This window comes from Toxorhynchites rutilus, chromosome 1, assembly GCF_029784135.1.
Source record: "Toxorhynchites rutilus septentrionalis strain SRP chromosome 1, ASM2978413v1, whole genome shotgun sequence".
NCBI classification, from domain to species: Eukaryota; Metazoa; Arthropoda; class Insecta; order Diptera; family Culicidae; genus Toxorhynchites; species Toxorhynchites rutilus.
Genome location: NC_073744.1, coordinates 22,509,050 through 22,536,461, shown reverse-complemented (window position 1 = coordinate 22,536,461; position 27,412 = coordinate 22,509,050). Strand labels below are relative to the sequence as shown.

The following is a 27,412-nucleotide window of genomic DNA, read 5'->3' as shown; positions in this document are numbered from 1 at the left end:
CAATCGCAATTAACAGGAAAGCTTCTGAAAATTATTCTTCCCCATCAGTAGAAAATTTTCGTATCCAATATTGTATGCGCGCGCAACGGAAAATGTTTCGCATCGTGAAAATTATATAATTTTCAATCGATTATTGTTCAGTTGCCGAAAGTTTCAAACTCAGAGAGTTCATTCCCCTCTAGTTTGCCTTCCGAATTGCCATCGTAAACCACACCTTCTCTTGATTCAATCACGCACAAAAAGCATACTTAAGCGATATTCTGGTGGTGAAACGCATTCATTTTTCGTGAAGATATCGACAAGACAACATCGTAATTGAACGAGGTGAACGTGCTGGATGAGCTGGACGTCGAGGGATCGAGGGATTCGTTACCTAGCCTGATCTGACCTGAAAGACATGCAGTTTATTTGGAACTGTGAGGGAGGGCAAAAAAGCCGAGCCATCAGAAAGAGAAGAGAAGGTGACCAAGAGAATATCAGCAAAGATATTATCGTTGCTGAAAAATAATTGCCAGTTCCCCTGGGAATTGAAAAATACATTCATGCGAAAGAGTTTTTTTAATGTTTTCTAACATATAACGCAGCGACCAAATACTTTTGGTTTTGTGATTTTTCAATCAAATGCAATCAGCAGGAAAGCTTCTGAACATTATTCTTCCCCATCAGTAGGATATGTTCGTTTCCAATATTGGATGCGCGCGCAACGGAAAATGTTTCACATCGCGAAAAGCATAATTCTCAATCGATTATTGCTCAGTCGCCGAAAGTTTTAAACTCAGAGAGTTCATTCGCCTCTAGTTTGCCTTCCAAATTGTCATCGTAAATCACACCTTCTTTCGATTCAGTCACGGACAAAAAGCATACTTAAGCGATATTCTGGTGGTGAAACGCACCATTCTTTGTGTGGACACCGACTGGACAACATCGTTGCTGGACGAGCTGGACGGCGAGGGATCGAGTGCCTTTCTCAAGGCAATGAGGGTGGAGGTGTAATGCAGGAGTTAGAGTAGAGTTCGAAGGGCCTTTCTCAAGGCTAGAGACGAATGAACTGAAAAGTTTAAGCACTTAAATCAATATAGAGACACAGAGTCTCTATAATTCAAAACCATTTTATCCATGAAACGCATTCATTTGTCGTGCGCACATCGACAAGACAACATCGTTACTGAACGAGTTGAACGAGCTGGACGAGCTGGATGGTGAGGGATCAAGGGATTCATTACCTGGCCTGACCTAACCTGGAACGCATTCAGTTTGTTTGGGACTGTGACGGAGCGCAGGAAAGCCGATCCATCAGAAGAAGAGAAGACGACCGAGAGAATACCAGCATCGAAAATTGGTTCCGCTTGAGACATCGGAGCAACCGCCACACACACACACGCGCGCGCAACTCTTTACGTTTGCTGGTTATCGAGAAGAATCCGGAAAGAAGTGATCGTTGCTGCAAAATAATCTGCCAGTTCCCCTTGGAATTGAAAATTACATTCAAGCGAAAGAGTTTATTTTAACGTTTTCTGTCCATATAATACTGCGACCAAATACATTTGGTTTTGTGATTTTTCAATCGAGTGCAATTAACAGGTGGTTATCGAGCTAGCATTACCCACTGGTGGTGGACTTCGGGAAGAATCCGGTAAGATACCGCTGCTGCAAAATAATTTGCCAGTTCCCCTTGGCATTGAAAATAACATGCAAGCGAAAGAGTTTATTTTAATGTTTTCTCACCATATAACACTGCGACCAAATACATTTGGTTCTGTGATTTTTCAATCAAGTGTAGTTAGCAGGGAAGCTTCTGAATATTACTCTTCCCCATCAGTAGGATATTTTCGTATCCAATATTGGATGCATAAAACCTTGTACCTCCAACGTAACTCTCGTTTTCGAAGTCCCCCAAATATTCATTTATTCATTCATTCAGAATGGATTCAGATTCAACAACACTAAATCAACGATAGTCCTACGTCACCATTGCGATTATACCATAGATATAACCCACTCCCTGTTTTTTTTATTGGAGATATAGTGAAGTGGTTGAGGGAGATATAGGAAGTGGAATAACGGTGAGTGTTGGTGGAACAAATATTTGATCGTATGTGGTAAATGCGAAAACGGAAACGATAAACAAACAAATTAAATAAAACGAATGCGTACTCCTACGTCCTGATTTCCAATTTTCGAAAAACTGACAGCGATCAAAATAAAGCGAAAACACTATACTCTAAACTATTTCTACCCAAATTTTCAAGAGAAAACATCCAGTATCCAACATGCTATGCAATTTGAAAACATTTGGCATCAGAAAAAAAAATTGGAAGTCCCGATTTTATGTACTTCCTTGGGTGACGGTTTTGACGGCTGTGCGATATAGTAAATGAAGTCCGATTGAGCTGATTTGGGTATTTTGCATAGGGTACTTTTTCGTGGGAATCAACATTTTTAAGAAAGTTCCGTTTGAAAATTCGAAGGTCACTTTTTTCCATACATTCATTGACACTCTAAGCAGTTCCGTTTATTGTTATAGGGTATGTTTTTGCATCCTTCGAGCGCTTCTTTTGGCTACTAGACTTTGCTTCTGGATACTGTTTTGTTGCTTGCAGGCATGGAAATTACGATAATCTTCTCGCATCCTTCGAGCGCTTCTTTTGGCTACTAGACTTTGCTTCAGGATACTGTTTTGTTGCTTGCAGGCATGGAAATTACGATAATCTTCTCGCATTCGGATTCTTCGGATGATGCTTTGGTTAGAGTAGATTTTTTTATGATGTCGTAGTCCGAGAGCCCCGGCCTCAATTGTACGCAATACTTTCAACCTCAGCTTCCGATCGTAAGTTGTACAATAACAGTTGTACGATTACGGAAACGTTTCAGCACATCATACACGGTCGATTTACCCACTTTCAGCGATTTCGCGATTTTATTTTCCAAACAATTTGCAGTCAAAAGATTTTAGATACGCCTACTACGACCACTGCTTTAAAATGATTCTGGTTTCTAACTGAATAATGTATCGCTATCGTTCAGTTATTCATCGTAGTTATACGCCTTTAGATCGCATCCAACACTCGATGTTTGAAAAGTCACCAACCGAAAATCAACTATTTTCACTTTATATATACTCGCGGAAACCAATAATCTTCCCTTGCAGCTTTATGAAAATGTTAATTTTCATTAACCAAAAAAACATACCCTATAACTTTCGAACGAATTCCTCAGTAGACTGTACAGCTTCAGATAGAAATGATCACTCCCGAAGTATCCGAAGCAATTCACCAGCTGCAGCTCACGGGTGTTTATGAACAGGTCCCCCTTCTGGGCCCTCGGAATGATGACCGGCTTGGTGTTCGTAAACAGATGCTGATAGATGTTCATGATCTTCAGCAGATGGAAAAAGAACCTGTCGATCAGTTCGTTGTCGACTGCGCTGATGCTGCCCCGTGTTGCCATGATCACTGAAATGATGGGGAAAAAATAGTTGAGTGATTCCGGGAAGTATAAACACCTTTCCTACCAGTCATCAGTGTGGAACATATTTCCAACAGATCACGTTGGGCGGTTAGATCCAACGCCGTTCCGGTGTGCTCGCACATCAGGCTGAGCAACACGTTCAATAGGTTGTATTCGCTCCAGAGCTCAACCAGCTCGAAGGGGTCGTATTTGGCGATGAATATCTTAAGGAAATTCACTGTTCCGAGCTGTGCGATGGGAAGGAAGAAATTTAATGGTTGGACTTGAAAGAAATTATGCAAGTAAAGTTACCAATTGATTCCGATCGGCCAGGTTGAGCAGCTGATTGCTCAGTGTGTAGAAAATTTGCGCTACACCTTTCACAAAAAACGTTGTATCCAAGGGACGTGTAAACTTGCGTCTGTCGATTGGTTCAGCAAAGCTGGACAAAACGTAGTTTTCCACAAAGCTTTCGACGATGCTTTGGTCCGGACGCTTCCCGACTTCTCCGACATTGTACGTTCGTTCGATGTAGCAAAGCAGTTTCTCGCCGGCATAGTTGCGTATGCGGACATCGTTGTCTCCTAGCAGGGTCAGCAATTTGTTCAAACATTTCTCCTGGATAACTCTTGCCTTCTTGTTGCCAACAACCGCCCGCAGCTTGTTATAGTCCAGCGCGACAATTACATCGCAGATTTTGCGCTGCACAAGCCAGTACCTGTTGGGGAACGTCAGCAGCAGGCCTTCGATGAGTTGCTCGAGATTGGTTTGGGGTGGCGTTCGATTACTCGTGAAGAGGTTTTCCTCTGGAGGTGGTTTGAAATTGACATCGCAGTGAGCTTCCGGATTTGGCTGGTTGTTCGAGATGTTCCCACACGGTTGGGTGTCACAATAAACGGAAAAAATCTGCTCGAATGTAATCAGTGCCTGGATAACTACGGAGTGTATCTCGTCGAAGAAGCCCTAGGTAAGAGAGATATTAGTAGTGGGCTAATTCAATCAGTCAATTGCACGCTCTTTTTTAATTGGGTGCAACGAGTTATCTTACTGATAATAATTGAGGGGTTTAGTATGCAAGGTGTGTAAGTGACTTGATCGATTTCTCTTAATCAACTTTTTCTTTGGTTAATAACTCAACTGCAAAAACGTCACAATTTGAGTTTGCTATAGAATCCGACAGATGATGTTCTGATCTATCTTCAACGTTGTCAAATACAGCTGGAAATGAGTTTGACATGACACTAACCAGTAAACACATTGAATTCAAGAAAAAACGGACTGGTTATCTCGCAGACATAAAAGTTTTATCGAAAGAACAAATTAAGCCATTATCTGAACGTATTTATTCCATGGCACGTCGAGGGAATTTCAACCCGGGAAGATCCTAGACCGTTCGGGAATTGAATCAAATACCCATGTCAGGGTTAGCCATGAATTTACATTGGGAAATCTCAGATCCTTGGCCACGGTCTGCAAAAGCGATCGTCTCCGAGTACTGGCAGCTGAGCAAACCTAAGCCTTACTCCAGCCGATACTTCAGGCCCTACATCCAACTTGGGGTAGAAACGTATCAACCTGAATTTGCAAAGAAATCTGCCACAATCCTCCTGTTATAATTTCCTGTTGAGAAGGTAAATTTATAAGTATTTCGGATGAGCTATCTCCGGGTTCCACATTAAACCCAGATGCTTTTATTTCACTCGAAAAAGAAACTACTTTCGCTTATGTTCGATCTCAAGTCTGTTTATGTCTGTCAACACGCGTGGGCTAAAATATTGTCGATTTCACAAGTATTATTTTTGTTTAAAACTAGCTAACCCGGCGAACTTCGTAACGCCCAAAATTGATTTTTTTACATAAACACATCCAGATATTCACATTTTCTTACTAAGTGAACGTTCGTGGGTCCAATCGCAGAACACTCCATTGATTGATTACCGTTTGATCCTTTACAATTTCCTTTTACTATAAATCTTCTAGTACTTCTACCAAAATTCGCCATTATAATATAAAATTGTTTTCAATACTCGTTCAAAACTCTTCAATCACTTGCAAATAACATGTCTCGCCGTTGCATGGAATACATGTTTGATACAGAGAATATTATAAAATAAAGACACCTCAAATCGGACATATCCCTCTTGAGTTTTGCACTTACCAACAAAAATTAGGAGATTCATTTTTCTTATTTAGATAGCAGATATAGGAATGCGTTATTCCGCCTGAAAATCCATTTCCACTTTCGAAAAAAGATCAATTTCGTTAGCGCAAACATTGAATGGACTAGCAACGCTTATCATGATGTAAATGTAGAACATATGCGAATTAAATTTCCCGAGCTTCCTTCAGAATTTTTCGATTTTACTCTCCGCTATATTGATCTACGGGAAGAGATGAACACAACAAAATAAAGACGGCTTAAATAGGCCCATCCCTTCCCCGGGTTTTGCGCTCAGCAACACATTTGGCTTTCCATTTATTATTTATATAGTTCAAAATAAAAACTAAAGGAAATAAATATTCAAAAAAAACAACGAAGATACCATCAATATCATCATAGTCTCAAGAAAATACAAATATCCGTCAAAACTTACGAAACATCTTACACACTAAAATTGATTATATTCTGGGACAACAATCTAAATTATGCTTCAAACGCTTTTTACAAATACTACAAAAAAAAATCGAAAGCATGGTGTTGTCTTTGCTCCATTGGGTAATGTGTTGTATAGTCGATATCCTTCATAAAAAGTGAGTCTCTTGTTTGTCTTGTGTTATGGGCCCTGTCCTAGGAGACGAGACGAGTAGACGAACACCCGTCTCGCATGTTTTCATCATCCAGAAGCCGAGCTCGACTAGAAACAGGCGAGTAGCTCGCCTGGCTGGACGACCGTTTGGCCGCGTTCGCCGATGAATCAGTCGAGTCGTCTAGCTTGTTTGATGTGTTTGTTCATCTTGTTGATTTAAAGCATTGGTATTCTTCTATTCCGCCTTCATCTTCAAACATTGTTTCACGGCTAAACTAGTATTGCATAAGCAATTTATGTTTTCAACTGCAACCATCAAATTCAATTCAGTAGTTGTAAAATTTTACAGATTTTAAAATGGATCTTTTCCATAACTTGATTAAAAATGTTGATTTCCACGAAAAACTACCCTATGCAAAATACCAGCTCAATCGGACTTTATTTACTAGTGTCGCACAGCGGTCAAAGTTTGAGTTTTTTGAGAACCGAAAAATCACCCAAGAGGGGAGTAAGCGAAATCGGGGTTTTCGAATTTTTTTTTGATGCCAAATATCTTCAAATTCCATGAAGAGATCTACTGTCATCTCGAAATTTTTTTCTTGTCAAAAATCGACGATCTGGGTTGTTTTTCGGAATACGAGGCAAAACGTATGGTTTAGGATGCCAATGAAAATCGTCGTATCGATTTTTCATACGGGACTCCCTGCGAAATGTTGATTTGCACGATAAAATACCCTCTGCAAAATATTAGCTCATTCGGTCTTCATTTACTATTGCCGCAGATGTAAAATTTAAGTTTTCTGAAAATCGGAAAATCCTCCAAGGGGGAATAAAGGAAATCGGGGTTTTCGAAAAAAAATGTTTGATGCCAAATGTTTTATGGCGGGTTTACTTTAGGGAGATCTATAGCTATAGATGGATTTATTCACGTGAAAATAGGTGTAAACGGGTGAGAATAAATATGATACACTTATTCGAGGTATATATAACTTGAATAAATTTAGCATATGTAAACGCTTGTGAATTTCTCACTGGTGAGAAATCACTAAAGTTGGGTGCAGTTCTACTTTAGGTGAATAAATTCACCGAAAATATGAATATATTCATTATAGAAGTTCACGCTAGTGTAAACGGTTGATGCGATTTCTATAAATCTCATCATATTTCTTCACATGAATATATCACTAGTCTAAACCCACCCTTAGAATCGTCGAAGAGTCCCAGAGCGTCGATTTTTGACAAAAAAATTTTTCGAGATCTCGTAGATCTCGACGTTTCATGCAATTTGGGGACATTTGGCATCAATAAGTTTTTTTTCGAAAACCCCGATTTCCTTTACTCCTAGGTTGGGTGATTTTTCGGTTTTCAAAAAGCTCAAACTTTGACCGCTGTGCGACACTAGTAAATAAAGTCCGATTGAGCTGATATTTTGCATAGGGTAGTTTTTCGTGGGAAACAACATTTTTAATCAAGTTCGCTTTGAAAATTCGAGGGTCACTTTTTCCCATTTAACCATTGGCACTCTAGTGTATGTACTTCTCGAACCGCAAATTAGCTTGATTTGATGAATTTCAGGCACTCAGTTTTGATTTTGGCATGCACGATGAATGCATATTGTTCAATTTTCTCAGGCTTATTGGTTCTGAAGTCTGTGTTAGGGAAACACATTCCGATCGTACATCAACCGCGTTGATATTATGACTGAGTGGATTTCTGAGGGGACATTCGTTTATATACAGATTTGTTTGATCTCAATAGCCTGTTTTCAAAGCGATTTTAAAGCTATTGAAACAAGTTTTCGGGTCAATAATTAACAAGCATATAACTATTGAACATTTTATCTTTCCATCAGACCACTCTGTTCGGCCGGCATAGAAGTATTAACGTTCAAAACCTTGCATCCCAAGTGTAACGCTCTCGTTTTTCGAAACTTTGAACTTACACCCCGGTACGGAAATGAAAGCCGTAGCTCGAAAATCCATCGAAGTCAAAATTGGTCAGCGGTTGATGAATGTTGCTGGATGGCCGTGAAAACACTATGAAAATTGTGCTAGCCCTGGCTAACCTCAGTTTCTGTTTTGCTACCGTATTGAATAGAGATGCAACATTTTTCGCCTCAGAATGCATTCTCAGAATATGCGCGAAGTAATCATAGTGCAGAACTTGCACTGGTGAGCAGAAGCAAAGAAAAAGGGAAAGATTCAATGGGACTTATCGGGTCGGTTTTCATACCGTTATGTGGAGATTGATTGTGTATGATTGAATCACATGTACGAGTTGTTGATTTTATGTTTGTTTGCGCCGAAAATAATTTTAAGCATCCCCAACGATTGCGATCCACACAGCCATGCGATATTGTGTACTTTTTCATACACATGATATCGCTTGGACTATTTCATATCCGGTTTCCTTCACGGAGCGCTCAAGTTTCTCAGGAGAAGAGCTTTGGAGTTTACTTTTGATCCATCTACAACTGTTCCCACAAAACCACGCAAATAAATCCTTTTCAGAGCCACTAAAGCTCCCGGCTAAAGAATTATTTTGAAAATTTCGATGCATTCTAAAATAATATCCGAAGTAAACAATTTGATTTATAAAAAAATCAGCTGGATGAAATTTCGGTGAACTTAGAAGTGTGTTCGGACTTATGGTGTTTTGAACTATAGGGGCTTTCTCAGACTCTCAGACTTTCTCAATTCATTCGTCTCTAGCCTTAAAAAAGACTAATTTGGAAAACTATGCTGAATATTCGGTCTTAAGCAGTAGCGTAGTGTACGAGGAGCGAGAAAAACGGTCTACCCCGGGTGTCACCCTCAGTTTCAATAGGGACGCTACAAAAGAAGACTGATAGGGACAGCAAACGACGCCATATTTTTTTCCCGCTCTCTTGACATTTCTCTTCAGTATGGTTTGCCATTTCATAATGGAAAGATATGATCGTCCTGCCAGATCAACAATTGAGCGTCTAGTGGGAAAATTTGAATCCACAGGCAAATATGCGTTATTGGTCAGGCAGTAATTCACACGTACTCCATGAGTCACCATTGCATCCCGAAAAAATACGGTTTGGTACGGTTTATGGTCCGGCGGCGTCATTGGGCCGTACTTCTTCCGTGATGATCGAGACCGCCACGTTACTGTGAATGGGAATCGCTACCGCTCAATGATAACCGAATATACAGTGGTAGACATTCGTTTAGCCGCACCCTATTTTTCCTCAATATTTTTCAAAAAAAGTCAACTCTTTGTACAGTTTTGCTCATAAAAGACGATTATTGCTTATTTTCATCGAATTCATTCTAAAAAAAAATAAATTCACTTTTTGTTTTCTGAGTAATTCAAATATGTGGAATCAGGCTGGACATTCGTTTAGTCGCATCTTAAAATTTCAATGATAGAAAATTTGTGCAGCAAATTTCGAGTCCAATCGGTAGCTAATATTTGAGGGGCTTAGAATGATAGGGGTGTAAGTGATTTGATCGATTTCTCTACATCGACTCTCTCTTTTGGTCATAACTTAGCTGCAGATTCATTCCCAGCTGTATTTGACAATCTTGAAGTAAGGTCAGAACCTTATCTATCGGATGGTATAGCAAACTCATATTGGAACGATTTTGCAGTTGAGTTATTAACTAAAGAAAAAGTTGATGAAGAGAAATCGATCAAGTCACTTACACCCCTTTCATTCTAAGCCCCTCAAATATTAGCTACCGATTGGACTCGAAATTTGCTGCACAAATTTTCTATCATTGAAATTTTAAAAGGCGACTAAACGAATGTCCAGCCTGATTCCACATATTTGAATTCTATGCATTATTCTGCTGAAAAAACGATATCCTCGGTAGCGTTATTCTCAATATGGCCAATCAAAACGTCCTCCAGTAATTGAAGATACTTTCCGGAGTTCATTCGGATGAAAATGGAACAAATGGGAAGCTTGCTGTGATGGAAAACGGCTCTCCACACTGTCAAACTTCCGCCCCCAAAGCTTCGCTTCGATCTCACGACATGCCGTTGACTTAAATTGTACCAATAGCAACTGTAACAGTCCGGACCATCCAAATTGAACTTTTTTCGCCGAAAAATACAACATTTCTCCATTCTAGTTTCCATTCCATGTATTGCCGGGCGAAAATGAGATGATTCTGCTCATGGGTGGCGGTCAGTTTCGGCTTCCCTTGAAATTTCATCCACATGATGTTTGGTGACTCGTTCAAGATGCGTGCAATATGCCTCTTCGATTCTGCCTTGCTTATATCCCATATTTCTGGCACTATTTAAAGAAATTCCGTACCACTTCCTCAGATCGACTTATTTTTGTTACGATCGAGCGATTAGAAAACTTTTGTTCACTGGATATCTTTATTATTTTCCGCCACTCTTCCGCCAATAAAATACCTTTCGCCATTCCTTTAAATTCTACGTAAATCACTAATATGACCAACGTTTTACGTTGCACATCTAATATTTACCTTGTAAATTGAGCACTTCGAAGTAATTTTTTTAAAAAAACATAGATAAAGGCTTGGTGATTATGCGAAATCCTGATTTTTATGCCCTGCGGCTAAACGTATGTCTCGGGAAAAAACGACGTTTGAATGTCTATATCCACCGATGCCGCCTTGTATGTGTGATTGTGACGCGCGTGCTTTCAATAAAATTGACTTAAATATAGTACCACTACAGCAAATAAATATCCCGATAAAAAAAACATTGCTAGTTGTGTTGTAAGTGTTTCAAGTTTTTTCCAAGTGCGGTTCAACGAATGCCTATCACTGTATTAGGCCCGAATTAGATTATATGGACTTGGACAATAAGTGGTTTCAACAGAACGGCACCACATGCCACAAAGCGAATTTAACAATCGATTTATTGAAAACTAAGTTTAGTGAGTATGTTGTCTCACGAAATGGCCCAGTCAATTGGCCGCCTCGGTCGTGTGATTTGACGCCGTTAGACTATTTCCTGTGGGGCTACATCAAGTCTATGGTCTATGCCAACAAGCCAGCGACGATTGATGAAGTTCGTACGAATATCGAACGTAAAATTGCAGCAGTATCGGCCGATTTCTGCTTGAAACCCGTCGAAAATTGGGTTCAGCGTCTGGACTTCTGCAAGCGTGTCCGTGGTGGCCATGCACAAGAAATCGAGTTGCATACATAATGGCATCAAATGTATCTTCATATGAATAAAGAATTTCATTGAAATCCAAAACTGTTATTGAAAAACTCGTTCATATACAAGCATAACCATACACAATTTACATGATATTTTGTCACGATTTGTGAAAAAAATGTGTGATCCTTACACATAGAATACAAATTTGATACGGAAATTTAAAGAATGAATGATGACTCAACCGTCTTCAGCTAATTCTATAATACTAAGACTTTTCACTAAAACATTCTTCTTAAAAGTTATTTCAAAATTTCGATGCACTCTTAAATGATATCCGTAGTGATAAAAATGGAGATTGAAAAATATAATTCCATAGTTCTACGTTCTACGTATGCGGTCGTGTCCTAGGCACAACCCCTTAATTTTTTTTTGAGCATTCGAAGTATAATTTTGCGAAGGGATACTAAAAAACTACTTGAATATTCAGTGAGTTCAGTGTTCCAGTGCCGCTCCAGACAACAAGCAATAAACATGCGTTTGGATCATGCGGAATTGCACTGATTGCGTTTTGAATTAATTTATTTTTGGAACTTTTTAATTCATGTACATAAATGTTTCTCCATACTCTATACGTGTCCCAATTTATAATACTGTTTATACGTTTAGCTCTTACCTGCTGAACAACTTGAAGTAGCGCATCTTGTTTCAAAAACGACTTCAACGTGACTTCTAGGTCACTGCTTCCAAGAAAGGCCGCTACATTCGAACATCGCTTGAACACCTGTTCGAGAAAATTACCCACGATCAGCAGAACATTCCCTCTGAGTGTCTGATCAGGATGATCATAGAGCAGCAGCACATCGGCGATCATTTGCTGGTCACCAGTGTGTCTCTCAAACTCCACTAGCCGCTTCTCCACCACGTCACCCTTGCTAGTGATCACCCTAGGGACAACCAGCAGCTCCTTCCGTCGCTCACCCCGCCGTGCCACCTCTCCACTGTAATCCGACTGCGAAAGTATCGCATCCAGTTCCTTACTCAGCTTCTCCTGGTTATCCGTCGCCATGGTGCTAAAATTTTCCTCTACCAGCTTTAGCTTCGTTTTAAGCGAACTCAGTCCCTGATCCAGACTGATGCTCATCGGCGAGAAGTACTCGAAGTAGGTCGCACTCGGTTCGCCGAAATGATCCTCTTCCATCTCCAGCAAACCTTCCGTTTCGGGAGCAGCAGCTGCCGCCGTCCCCGATGCAGCGCCCGTAGGTGAGTACTCATCAGTCTCGAATATCGTTTCGTTCGTAATCTCCCTGATCGCGTCCTCTAGGCTCAGTATTTCCACGATGTCAAACTCCTCTTTCGGTTCGTCTTTCTCCAGTGGAAGCAGCAATATTTCTGGTCGCAATTGCACACACTGGGCAATGATTTGCAAGGACATACTTTTCACCGATACTCTTATTAAGTAGTCCGGAATTAGGCCGTGCGGCGTTCCCGACAGCAGGAATTTAGAGGCGATCAGTCGAACCGTGTAGTCCACAATATTCTGCTCATGGATGGATCCTATAAATATCTGTCGAGTCGGAGGTTCCGCCTCATCGGCAATCTCTTCCATTGCGCTGTGGAAATAATAGAATAGAATCAACGCTTACCATCAATAAAAAAGCACAATTTAGCTCACCTTGCGATCGAAGCCGTGCGTGATTTACTCAACCCATCTTGCGCTTCCGGCAGAGTTACCTCCTCTGCTCCGTTCCCCCCAATCGTAATTGTCTCCTCCGTCCCTACCACGGAATCATCGATTTCTGGCGTCACGTCCAACTCGTTCCGAATCGTTTCCGTGTTGCTGCTGAGCATCGATATCTGGCTGCTGGCCAACGATTCTAACGAAAGATCGTCCTCCTCGGGCCCACCACCCCGGACGAGATCGGCGTCCTTGGCAATCGCCGCACCGGATGTCGATACCGTCGAATCGAAAGGCTTACGGAAAAATTTGCTCACCGATTCGCCGGCATTGGAACTTGTCGTGAGGAATGTGTTTATGAAGGAACCCAAAGAGTCAACCGATTTCTGACTCTTGATCGGAGTGCTGCAATCCGGCTGACTTGGGGTTCCTGGTTCGGATTTCTTTTCCGGGCTGTTCCGAAAGGAGTCCATTTCCAGATCGGAAGCGGACGCAAGCGATTTGTCGTCCCCGGGACTGAACTTTGTCGGTGTGGATTCAACCTGGAGAAACAGCGACGCTTTCGCTGGTTTCAGCAGCTCTATCCGTCCATCGGTGCTAGATTTGCGTGAGCTCAGCAAGCTTTCGCTCAAATTTATCTTGAAAACTGAATTTTTAAGTGTTTTTCGTTTCAAGAGAAACTTCCGGTGATCGAGTTCGTTCGAAAGCAACACCGCCCTAGCGGCGCGCGGAAGATTGCCCAGAATCACACCAATCACTTCCAGCGCTTCATTGACAACACTGTGATTGCCATCTTTGAGAAAGTGCACGACGAGATCCAAGATTTCGATCGATTTTTCCACGCTCGAGTCCTTCAGCACAATCGGCAGAATGCCCCGGAAGCAAGTCAACACACCAAGCACTGCATTATGATCCCGATTCTTAAGTAGCATCTCGATGCACCGGTTAAAGGCATTGTTAGCATAGAAACTGGGACAGCGAGAGCCAGCCACAAACGCGTCGATATTCTGCGAAGCGCACCGTCGCTTCGTAGCACACTCGGCCGCCAAATCCTCCACGAACAGTTCCGTCATTTTCAGAACCTCCCCATCGGTCATATAACTTTCCAACTTCTCCGTGAATATTTTCACAAACGAGGCCAAACTTTCCAACACCAGCGTTTCCCTTCGCTTGGAAATGGCGTAAACACAGGGCAGCAAATTTTGAGCGTAGATTTTCCCCTTCCGCTGCTTGATAGCAGCGCAGTAGTGCCCAAACAGACCCAAACATATCCGCAACGATCTCTCGTTTCCGTTTTTCTTAATCTCATGGTACAGATCGACTTGGATCCGCACGATGCAACCGTGGCCTTCGCAGAAGCGAACGATTCGGTTGAGACTTTCCTCCGCGCTCATTCGCACGCTCGAATCGGACTCCTCGCAGAACATAAGCAGCGTTCCGATGGCGGCGCTCAAATGGTTCTGGAAGAGTGCACTGGACGAGCCGCTCCTCACGGCCACAATCGTTTCCGTTATCTGCTCGAAGTGAGCAATCTTTTCCTTTTGGCTGCGCAAAAAAGTTATTAATCTGTGATTCAGAGGAACAATCTGTGTTGCAAAACAATTTACCTGCATTCGGTCGCCTTCAGGGAATCTATCGATTTTTGCAAACTGCTAAACAAAGACAGCTTTTCCATTGCTGCTGCTTCCGTTCCGGGAGGAAGATCAAGCGCACAAAAATTCTACCGCCTCAGGAATGCATAAACAAACGCTAAATTGTATTACCATTCGGCCATTGACGAACGAAAAATTTTACACATTCCACTTTTACACAAAATCGAAAAGAGAAAACAGCGGTGACTAATCGACTGCATCGATGACAGTTACAATGTTTTTTTTTGCTTTCCTCTTTTGACAACTGACGTTCGCCAGACTAGTTCTTCTTCGTTTTTGCCTCTTGGCAGTGGCTATGGCGTTGGTGTTGATGTTTTCCTAATCAGCTGTTCAGGATTTCTTCGACCGGTATGCGGGACGCTACAAGCCGGCACTCGGCAGACACACCCACATAATAACAAAACATACACGCGTAATGGGAATTGGATCAATTTAGGGTGTACATGGAAGACGTAACACTGAAGAAAAACAGGAATATGAATTCAAATTCAGTAGTCGTTTGATAACAAGCTAATGGCGGGTTTACATTAGGGAGATCTATATCTGATGGATTTATTCACCCGAAAATAGATGGAACTTTCTCACTGGTGAGAAATTACTAGAGTTGGATGCAGTTCTACTTCAGGTGAATAAATTTACCGAAAATACCAATATATTCATTATATAAGTTCGCGCTAGTGTAAACGGTTAATGCGATTTGTATAAATCTCATCATATTTCTTCACACCAGCCGTATGGCACCCGCCATGTTTTTGGTGCCAACATCTCACACGTCAGAAGTATTTGTTTTCTTCAAAACAGCGATCCGCGTTGACGGCAGCGAGCTTCGTTTACTAGTTTAGGGGAGCGTCAAAGAACAGCTGATTTTCAGTCGGAGTGATCGTTTTCAAAATTAAAATTATGAATGAAAATTTGCTTTTCCATATCAAATTTCTGTATTCTGTTTAAATTAAAAACATTTTTGTTTGCAGGTGAGGAAAAAGTCTCATACGAAAATTGTTTATGAAGACAACTTTATATTATAGAGAAAAAAATCAGCAACAATGTTGGAATTGTATGACCATATGGTTGAATGAAAGTCAGAAATACGTGTTTCTAATAATTAAATAACATAATGTGAAAATTTTCATTCAAATTTTAAAATTTGAAAACCGGCTTCGTGTCTTCTAATCTGGTAGAGATTACCCTAACGATTTTGGGACCCAAATTATGGCTCTAGCTTGAAGTCGCCACCAGACGTCGACGTCATCGCGAATTACCAATTTACCACCATCTGACATATCGTGATGTCGATGATGAACTTTCACAGCAGAGGAATAGTGAGATAGGCGGTGACGGTAGGTAGAGTGAGATAGCGATAATCGTATCATACACCTGCTTCACACGAATATATCGCTAGTCTAAGCCCACCCTAACATTTAGGCCATGTTCTCACTGCAGCGTGACTTGGGCGGGGCGTATGACGCTAACGATTAATCGTGTGTGTTCTTACCACCATTAGGGCATCCATATACTACCCAGCAAACATTAAATCGTATAACTTTGCACATGATAAGTCACATATAATTTCGTATCAAATCACAATCGCATAAAATATCAATCAAAATATCGATCATATATATCTAAAATCGCATAAAATGCAAAAACACGATTTTCCATGTCATCGATGGATTGAGTGGTAAGGTTGTCGTATCAAATCGCATATCAGTCCAAAAAGCATCGCATATCGTTATTTACGGCTTTATATGCGTACAAAATATGGCATATACGTATATCGCCTCCACTTTTGTGTTTATATGCTAGTTATCTGCATCATATATCATACAAATGTGTCTTGGTTGTATGTATATCGCCTCCAATTATAGCTATTCATACGACTTAATGTTTGCTGGGTATACTACCCAGCAAACATTAAATCGTATAATTTTGCACGTGTCAAGTCTTACAAGAAATCCGAATAAATCATAATCGCATATAATATCAATCAAAGTATGTATCGTGTATATTTGAAATCGCATAAAATGTAAAAACTCGATTTTATATACCATTATCAAATTAAGTCGCAATTCGGTATAATAAACATCAATTTTATTATGTACATTGTCGTAAAATATATTTAATCCGCATCATATGCGTATATTACGCTGATGCAGTTTGTGTGAAGTATAAGCATATAATTTAAATCGATTCAGTACTGTAGTAAATCGAGTTGCATGCTGAAGAAAATCATGAAAAAGTAAATCATATTAGATCCTCATAAAGAACATATTACATCATATTGAAATGTCAATGAAATGCGGATGCACTCGAAAGATTTAACTGCTGTTGAATTAAATTTCAGATAGCCGCGCGAGATAGCTGGTGGATGATAATCCCGACGACCGGAGTTCGAGCCCACATCGCAGCAGCTTTCACCAAACATCAATCTGTGCCATTTTAAACATTCATTTTCCGCTCCCAACACAAGTCAATCAAACAATTATTATTTCTACAAACATAAATACTCATATATAAAAATGGCGATTCGTGAAGTTGTAATAAACATTTCTCGAAAATATTTTGCGCCATTTGTTTTTTTCTATGTCTGTAATAAATCGTATATGAGTATGGCAAAAGTCGTATTTGGTGCCTTGACAATTCATGAATATATTCATATTAGATCGCAATTCAATTCCAACATAATCGCTATTATAGCCGGTCAAAGTTGCATATTCATCCAAACAAATTCGGTAAGCATTTGCTATGTATGTATATGGCCTCCACTTTTGCATGAATATGCCAGTTAGGTGCATTATATGCCAACCAAATTTTAGGGCGTATGATGTTATATATACGCTTGTTATGCGATTTAATGTTTGCTGGGTAATACAAAACATTTGACAACATTTTGACAATTCGAATAATTGTTTTTCAGCGTTAAAAACAATTATTCAAATGAATCGAATATTGAAAAATTACACATCACTAGCGATGACAGCTAAATTGACGGCACAATCTTGACTCGCGGATCATATTTTCTTAGGACCCTGGTTCTTACTAGAGATGGGCAAACCGTCCACGAACGGTACGAAAGAACTAGTTCGCCGGTAAGAGTGAACGAATGGTCGTTCTTTTTCAAAGAACGGTAGTTCTCTGCACGAACTGATTGCGAGCGAACGATTTGTGAACGAACGGTTTGCGAGTGAACTGTTTGAGAGTGAACTGTTTGTGAACGAACTGTTTGCGAGTGAACTGTATGGAAAAGAACTGATTGAGAGTGAACTGTTTGGAAACGAACTAGTGCAGCTGATCTGATTTGCGCTGGACGGAATGGCTAAATATAACGAGAACGCTTGTAAGGAAAATGAAACGATATTGTCATTTATGAGCAAAATGCATGTAACGCAGGGTTTATTTTGTTAATGTATACTCAATTTTGGGTTAAAAATTAAATTAGATTTTCGTAGTTTTAAAAGCAAAACTATATATTTTCAATTTCATGTATTATTTCAATTCCGCGTAACATTCATATATTTCCTGATTATCAGAAAAAAATCTGGGGGAAGCTGGGGCGATTCATGGATTAGGTAAACATAAAATCTTATAGTGTATATGTTTATAACTGCGTGTATACGGGAGGAGGGTTGTCGAATGTCTTTACATGCCCTCGTTTTTATTTTATTTTATTTCCATTTTATTCACTATGAAGACATTTTATTTTGTGAAGATATATCAAAATAAAGAACCAAGAAAGAAGCCGTATCATGAAAGCAAACGCGAACTGTATGCAAGAATGTAGCAACTCCCATTGTGAGAAAAATCCGAACGGCGAGTAGAATCGAGAAAACACACACATATTTTATTCACGCAATAGTTTATTTGTTTTGCTTTCTCCACAATTTACCGTACAATGATGTCTTTATAATAACATACAGTGACCCAAACTCGTAGTCGTACTCCACCGTGCCAATTTGTTTTCCCTTCTTTTGGAAGTCGAAAACAAAGTTTCAGAACATTTTATATAGATGAAGTCATAGTGTCATATGTTAAAATGTTTGCTATCTGTTTTCAGAATAATGGTTTTTATTTCTCTAAGAATTGCGAATGTATGAAAATTGACTCAAACTCATAATCGTACTGTGGTTGAAATTTCAACTCGATTCATAGGGCGTTGTTCAATTTCAGGATTCCATCATTAGTATGGTATCCCTTGTTCATTGCAACTATCTTTAGCTGTCTTTAGCTTGTTATCAACGAGTTTTCTGGTGTATTCGGAAGGAATATTCATCCGTTTTGTGATCAAGTGGTTTTTAAAATCGTTATTTTTAGAAATTTGATGGTTTCTGAATTTCACAGGTAAGTTCCATATTTTTTAACTGGGATTGATGCTGGGAGATTGGGGGAAAGTATCAATAACTTTTGAGCAATTTTAATGTAACCATGTGCGAACTATATGTGACTTATGCTTAGGGTAATTGTCTTGGTAAAACTCGAATCATCGATCCAATCTCATTTTGTTCACACTTCGCTACATGTTTTTCTTTAGGATGTTCAAGTAAACATTCTGACCCAATACACCATCGATGAAAATCAAATTGAACCAAAAACAGTTTGTAATGTGCCGAAGAAGAACAACTTGAATGCCCGAGCACAGACCGAAAACCCGCTCAACGGCAAAATAAATCAGCCTGCGTCGACTGGTGCTCAAACGTGGTCTATTAGAAAACATCGTAACAAACCTTACGTATACGGTCGTAAAAATTTGAAGCACCAAACATTGACCCTGGAACTTAATGTATAAAGTACACCGAATTAATTTTTTACGCAATCGATGCGTGTGCCTGATTTCGCCTAATTTCGAGAAAAACACGTGAAGAAATCGCGTAATTTCGAGAGAATCGCGTAATGTCACGATATGAGACGGTGAAAATTTCATGTTAATCCGCTTGATATTTTACAAGGCTGGTGAGTCGACTCCGGAAGGTTGCCACAGCGACAAAACCTGACAGTTAAATTTCACGGAAGTTTTTCACCATTTAGCAACTTTCATTTTTTTAAAATGAGTAATCCATCGATATAAAAAATAAAATAGACGTCAGTGTTTACTTGCAAATTCGAAAGATATTTTGTATGTTATAAGCGGAGGTGCAAAACTTTTAGACATACACTAATCAATCTCTCGTGGATCACAATCACTTAAAGATTCCGTGTTCAACAAGAACTTCTACTAAATGTTCTCATATTGATTCTTCTAATTTACTAACTCGTCCAGTTCGAACCTTTGTGGAGGAATTAGGTTGAGCTATTCTCATTTCTTTTTTGTTACTATCATTCGACTAATTCATTAGCACTTAGGTCGCATTCGTGATTAACAAGAATTAGATGCAAATGAACAAATTTTTTAGTGGCCCAAAAATCGATCACATGTATGCATGATACCGAAAACTATAAGCCTGGTTGGGGTATGCAGTGAAATAAAACACTGTACTACAAAAAGTCCAGGCCTTTGTTTTGTTCTGGCCTAGATGTAACGTTTCATTCACCATAAAAATTGTGTAAAAAATGATTCGGACCCAGAAGAGAAAATGAGATTTTAAATACCTTTTCAATATACTTTTTACATGAATTTTATATGTGAACGTCCGACGCTTCGGTTGAAGCCGTTCAAATCGCTCTTATGAGACGAGCTATAATGAGTTATAGGGTCCTATTATAGAAAAAGAATCGAGGATTCGATACAATCACCATCACTATAACACCGAGTAAAATCTAGAATTATGGAAATCGAGGAAAACAGCTCGTTTCGTTACTCTTGCTCGAACGCCAGCGATGGTGTTGAAATATTCTGAAACGAATTTAAAATGTTTCACAAAGCACTATAAAAAGGATGCCAAATCTTTTTTTGAGACATCTGCTATGAAAATTATTGGTTATTGGTTAAATTGGTTGTTTTGGAGAAAACTGATATTCCCTCAACGAATGAAGCCTAATAATCGTAAGGCATGCATTATTCATTTGTAATAAAAAACGACAGCATGGAACAATTTGCTCTACAAAAAATATAATTATTAGAAAATGAACTTTTCCATGTCTTTTCATAATTGCAATCCATGTAATTATCTTTTAATTAATTCAAGCATGGAATGACGAGTGGTTAGAGCTTAGGACTAACATATGTGAAAAACAAGATTCAGATTTTCATACCCTGCTTTAAGATATATCACATCAATTTGCGTGATTGTAGTAACATTCTGTTTTTTTCAAAGGGGAATTGGTGATAAAGTGTCTGAGGTATAAACGATATTCCACATAAAAGAACGAAGTTGAGAACATGAGTAATAAAACCGAGACAATTAATTTTTAATATATTCAATATTTCATCAGTCTAATATGAATACAGTGAGTTACCGCGCTTCTTCGTGAATGTCCGTCTGCTTTTTTAGCAAATCATTTCGTTCTTCTACGTATTCCCTACGTTTTGGGCTGCGTGGAGTATTATACATTCCCGTTCCTATCAGTGCCGTTCTGAATCATATTTCGGACGCATAAGGCATATGATGCAGAGCACAAATCTCAACTTTATGCACATGTATTATTTGATTGATATTTTTGATAATTTAGTTCAATATGCTTTTAAGCTTTCTACTTTGGCACTTATTTGATTGAAAACATAAGAAAATCATCGAATAAAATGCTTTTCAAATCAAGCGAGTAAAACCAAACTTCGGACATCATTTATAAAATAATCAAATTTCGTACAAATTGAATTCAAATTTCGGACATTTTATTTTGTAATTTTTGAACGAAAATTACATTACACTTGATCAACTGCGAAACACTTACCAAGTAATCACAGTAAACTGTTTACGATGATGAGAACTGATGAAACACGAGAGAAATTTAAATATTGATGAAGGGGTAAATTCTACGTGCTCACGCTACGCAAACTTCAAACACAAACGATAATGAGTGGATTTTGGATTTTGGATGGTTTTTTTTCCTATTATGTAATAATTCAAATGTAATTCTCTAACGAAGTGATAGTGAAACCAAGGAATTACTCTAAAGAAGCAATTGTGATAATAATTTTATAGTTATATCATTAGTACATTAAGCATTTCAAGATATTAGAACAAAGTGTCCGAAATATGATTCAGAACGGTACTTTCATCATACCCGAATGATTTGTCTGCCGGATTTATGTTGGCTGAGATGTTCAGCAGAGCGTCAATTTCTTGTTTAGCAGCGTCAATAGCTTTATTGTATTGGGGCCACCACCTGTGGCTCTAAATTCTCATTTTGTGTGCAAGTGTTTTCTTTACCTTTTCCCACGGCTTACAGAGACAAGGCTAGCTACTCCGGATCAATCATTTTTTAGTGACGTCATCTGAGTCGTTGAAGTAAACAATGTGTTCTTATTTTTTATTTTTCGTGCTTTGTAAGTTTGTGCGTTGATGATATAGTTGATTATATTCAACACCATGAATAATTTGATAAAACATTTATCCACAAAGAACATAATTCTCGGTTTTTCGGAAAGCGAAAGAATCTCTTTTTTGGCCCGATAATGTCATTTTCATGATTTATACACCCGCTCACAGCGCATTGAACCATATTCGATTTTTCATTTCAGGAACATTTACGCGTAAGTCGGAAAACAAAATACAACTGGCGACTGTTTCCACTGACAATTCGGATGTCGTCATCAAAAAAAATGTTTACTCGCTAAAGAACTAGCCTTGTCTCTGTAAGCCGTGCCTTTTCCCTCATGTCAATCCAAACCTGTAATTTAAAAAAAATCATTATTGTTTTGCTGGACATTTCAGCTTTAACATATGGTATAGAAAGCTTGGTACAGTATAGCAATAATAAAGAAAATTGCTGACAAAAGTTACGAACTAATGTACGCTAGCAGGAGTAAGCAATTTTTAGGTAGACAATTCGGTTAAAAAATCCAAAGAACATGATAAAATTTACTTATGAAACTTATATGTATCATAGAAGAAACACTTACTTCCTGCCATTCTGAACCAAGACGCACTGGTGGTCCCAGTAAATGAAGCTCCTCACTGAATTCCTCCCACTTTTCCTTAACCGGGATCCTATTTGAACTGCCTACACAAAAGCCTCGAGCTATGTCTACATTCGTTCAACCGATAGTGATTTGTTTTGTTTTGTTCTGTCCACTTATTTTCAGCCACTGAAATATGCGCTGGAAGTGAATTCTGCATTGTAAATTATAACATGATGAATATAACTGGTTTTGGATTGAATACTTAATTTGTATAGACTATTCTGGCAGCACCGTAAAACAAATGCTGATCAAAACAAACAACAAACGCATCAATCATACCAAAACAAACTGCTCGAAAAATTATGGCAGTCGTACCGTAGCATTCACTCGGTCGATGCTATCGACTTCCTCGGTATCTAGAATAGCAAAAAAGGGCTAACGAGCAAAATTCTTATCGCCTCGATTTCTATAATATAACCTATAATCCGAGACGATATTTTCGTGTAACCGTTTCACTAGCTGGAGCAGAATCCTCATGAATAAGAGTTTGATATAGTTTGAGTTCCGTGACATCATTGACACACTGTTTACGTTTCTATTGCATTTGAGTTGCATATTAAGAATGAACGCGTACAGAACAACGTTCAAACCAACAAAGCATACAAAGCATACAAAAAGCCTATATTTTCTCTTTATGAACTGCCAGTCATTTGCTCGATTGAATGAAATCTACCAACGTTAGATGGAAAGTGAAATGCATGAAAGCATGAAAAATTAAATCTATATGAATCGAAAAAAAACACTCCGGTTCGCTGCATTTGTGAACTCGGGAAACACATGTTGAGTGTTGATTATCACGTGTAGAAAGTTATTTTCCCCACACCCGCATTCTAACTAGCACACGGGAAATTGCTGCATCAGTCGTGTGTTGAACTCCATCCCGTTCAGAGTTGCCAGAATGTTACCGGTGAAAGTATGTGGCTTCTGCAGCTTGGCGCTGATAACCGTGTCCTTTCTAACGATGGACCATTTCGCGAGCGGCTTCAAACACATCTCGCCATGGTCCGACGAGAAGAAGTCCGTCTGTAGCAGCAACAATCACAAACTGCTGTCGCTATTCAACTTGCTGTGCAACACCACTCAAACGACTTCGGTCACATCGCGGGACGCTTGCTACGGGTGTTTCTTCCGGGCCGGAGCGCTCCCGGCGGGACAGACCCAGCTGATGGCGATCAGTCAGTGTGCGACGATGTATCTGATGAACACTAGCTACGCGCTGTGTGCGGCTTCGCTGGCGGTAAGTTAAAACAGTTTCTTTTTTGGCGTAGGATTACGTCTTTCGGGAACATATTGGGGTACAAATTGAAAATCGAAAATCGAGTACATCGTGAAAATTGTCCAATTTCAAACGCTTATTGCTCAGTCATTTCTTGATGGATTGATGAAATTTTTGCGTCAATCGATTTCGGCACTCCATTTTTTTATATTGAAGAAAATAATATATGTTATGAAACTAATTATTGAACAATTGGAAAATCTCAACCCCTATCCTAACGGAAATACCCACTTTTGATTGGTTGAAATAGACGACACATGCGGCGGTTCCCCAACAGAGACATCAAAACCAAGCTGCCTGGGGGAAATCGGTTTGCAAATACATGAATGTAGGGGGAACTATTGTTCCCGCCGAAATGTATTCACTAATAGAGACGTCAAAACCAAGCTGCCTGGGGGAAATCGACATTGCAAATATATGCAAGTCAAGGGCATTTTTGTATTGAAAGTAAGGTGAGTGATACGATTAATTTTAGCAAATAAAATTTAAATTTGGAACTTTAATGTTGATTGCTTCGTGAAATTTCATATCAATAACCGATCGTGTGAAAAATATAGCACAAGTGTAAGTGTAAAATTGTATATGGTAGCAGTTGTGCTAAAAATGACTTGATATATGAAACGATTTATTTCAATTCTCATAAATGAAAACCAAGGTGTGTTCCCGCTCGAGAACGGGTCGTTCTATTTAAGCTGAACTGTTTGTTGAATGGCATGAAAAATAGTAGAAAATGTGATTTCCCATATGCTCTACATATAGTATTAGGTGTTGTTAGTCCAATTAAAATTCGCGTTGGGTTGAATAAACATTTAGAAAGTAAAAATTATAAAAGAAAATTACTTTCTCCATTCCAAGTATGTTTTCTCTACATGTTTTTACTGATGAGAAAAATTGATGATTGTGTTCGGTATTGGTATTGGTTTTTTTCTTTACTTCATCCATACATATCACAGGAGGTATCTTGCCTAGGATCACAGAGGGCGGTTTTCATCATATCTCGTTCCACTTCGGTATCTTTTATCTGATACGCACCATCTAAAGACTGTTTACCATCCTTCTGTCATCATCACTCGGTAAACACTGGTCCTTTTCAGGGACATCAAATCATTATCAAAGAGTTTAACGAGGTAATTCTTCGAACATATCCAAAATCAACAGATCACCTAACGGGATCCTACGTCAACTATGCGGTCGTGTCTCGGGCACAACCCTCCTGTGACTTTTTTTCTTTTGAGCAATTCTAAATGAAATCGACAAATGACAAAACATGAGTATTTCTGATTCGAATGAAAGATTGTATTCCGTTTGAGATGAAGGAAATATGAGTTTTCCACAGCATTTGGGAATTTTTTGACTCAAGTGTAACTTTTGAAAAGGGCGTATTGATTTTAGTAAGAGAAACCTTTGATAATTTATATCTCAAAAACTTTGAGTCGTACTGAAATAGTGTCTAAGAAAGAGATATAGAGAATCGATGTTAAAACGAGAAAAAAGAATACACTGAGAAAAAGAATCAGTACTCTTTTTTTTTATTTACAAAAAAAACTTTAATTTGCAATATCTAAAATATATATTTTAAAAAAAAAATTCATATAAAATACAAGTCATGTAGAAAATTGAAAAAATGGGTCCAAGATGGTAAAACTATTTTTAAAGACCTTTATGAATCCTGATGTGATTTCAAATAAAAGAGCTCTTAATCAATCTCTTTCTAAATGCAGCCATTATCGAGATATGTGAAAAAATATTTTTAATTTATTGTCTTTTTTTAATTTCTTTTTTAATTTACATATGCTTTTTTTTATTTTTCATATAAAATAGAAGTCACGTAGAAAATTTAAAAAATTAGTCCAAGATGGTAGAACTGTTTTTGACGAACTTTGTGGAATATCGAATTTCTATGAATTTTCGAAACTTTTGATTTTTGTATCTTAACAATAATTTTTAGTCACACATTATGAATCCTAATGTGAATTAAAACTAAAAAGCTCTTTATCAATCTCCTTCTAAATGCAGCCATTCTCGAAATATTTTTTTTTCTAATTTATTGTCTTTTTTTTATAGTGAATAGGTTCTTTTAATATGTTCGTCGTGTTACACAACGTGATGTTAATTTTCAACAATTTTTCCAAATACATCATTATGGTAAAAATATATGTTTAGGAGTTTTAACCCACATGTCTTTGAGTTTTCCACAACAAGTTCCATTCCTACTGCGTTGAAAATGTCGAGTTTCGTCGGGTAGTTTTGATTTTCTGTTCCTATTGGAATAAAAGTGCAGCTTAAGTATGTGGTGACTCTGCATCATCGTATAGATTTTATAGGGAACTAGCTGACCCGGCAAACTTCGTCCCGCCCAAAATTTGTTTTCTGTTATCAATACCTTCAAACATTCACGTTTTCTTACTAAGCGCAAGTTTATGAGTCCAATCGCAGAACTGTTCATTGATTAATCTTCTAATCGACCTCGTTGAATTTACCTTCGTGCCCCCTAAAATCTTCACATGCCAAATTTGGATCTATTTGCTTGATTAGTTTTCGAGTTATGCAGAAATTTGTGTTTCATTTGTATGACAGCCCAACCTAAGAGAGGGAGGAGGAGTATCTAACCAGTATAGAATCATTTATTGCACCCTCAAACCTCCACATGCCAAATTTGGTTTGATTGGCTCGATTAATTCTCGAGTAATGCAGAAATTTGTGTTTCATTTGGCAGCTCTCCCTTAGAGAGGGGGTGGAGTATCTAATCACCGTGAAAACATTTATTGCACCCTAAAACCTCCACATGCCAAATTTGGTTTCGTTTGCTTGATTAATTCTCGAGTAATACAGAAATTTGTGTTTCATTTGTATGGCAGCCACCCCCTTAGAGAGGGGGTGGAGTGTCTAACCACCATAAAAACATTTAATGCACCCTAAAACCTTCAAATTTTTTTTTCATTTGGTTTAATTTGCTTGATTAATTCTCGAGTAATGCAGAAATTTGTGTTTTATTTGTATGGCAGCCCCCCCTAAGAGAGGGGAGAGGAGTATCCAACCACCGTTTAAACATTTATTGCACCCTAACACACCCTTCACATGCTTAAACTACATATCAATTTTCATGTCGATCGGTTCAGTAGTTTCAGAGTCCATAAGAATCAGAAAGACAGACAGACACACAGACAGAAATCCATTTATATATATATATATATATATATATATATATATATATATATATATATATATATATATATATATATATATATATATACATATATATATATATATATATATATATATATATATATATATATATATATATATATATATATATATATATATATATATATATATATATATATATATATATATATATATATATATATATATATATATATATATATATATATATATAGATGAAGATGATTTTGGATGATATTGTAATCCTATTAACTATCCATT

At 38.4% G+C, this 27,412-nt stretch overlaps 2 protein-coding genes across 2 annotated transcripts in view; one reads left to right on the top strand and one right to left on the bottom strand.

Moving 5' to 3' along the window:
* Positions 1–14,981, bottom strand: part of LOC129767595 (huntingtin) — a 36,062-nt gene extending 21,081 nt beyond the window's left edge. The window contains exons 1-6 of the mRNA XM_055768640.1: positions 14,595–14,981; positions 12,985–14,532; positions 11,986–12,922; positions 3,760–4,410; positions 3,512–3,695; positions 3,190–3,452 (exon numbers count right to left, since the gene is read on the bottom strand). Coding sequence (XP_055624615.1) covers positions 3,190–3,452; positions 3,512–3,695; positions 3,760–4,410; positions 11,986–12,922; positions 12,985–14,532; positions 14,595–14,662 — 3,651 coding nt within the window. The 5' untranslated portion in view covers positions 14,663–14,981. The remainder of the gene's footprint in view (positions 1–3,189; positions 3,453–3,511; positions 3,696–3,759; positions 4,411–11,985; positions 12,923–12,984; positions 14,533–14,594) is intronic.
* Positions 14,982–23,414: 8,433 nt separating this feature from the next.
* Positions 23,415–27,412, top strand: part of LOC129764328 (uncharacterized) — a 20,701-nt gene continuing 16,703 nt past the window's right edge. Inside the window, exon 1 of the mRNA XM_055763300.1 lies at positions 23,415–23,929. Within this exon, the coding sequence (XP_055619275.1) occupies positions 23,591–23,929 (339 nt within the window). The 5' untranslated portion in view covers positions 23,415–23,590. The remainder of the gene's footprint in view (positions 23,930–27,412) is intronic.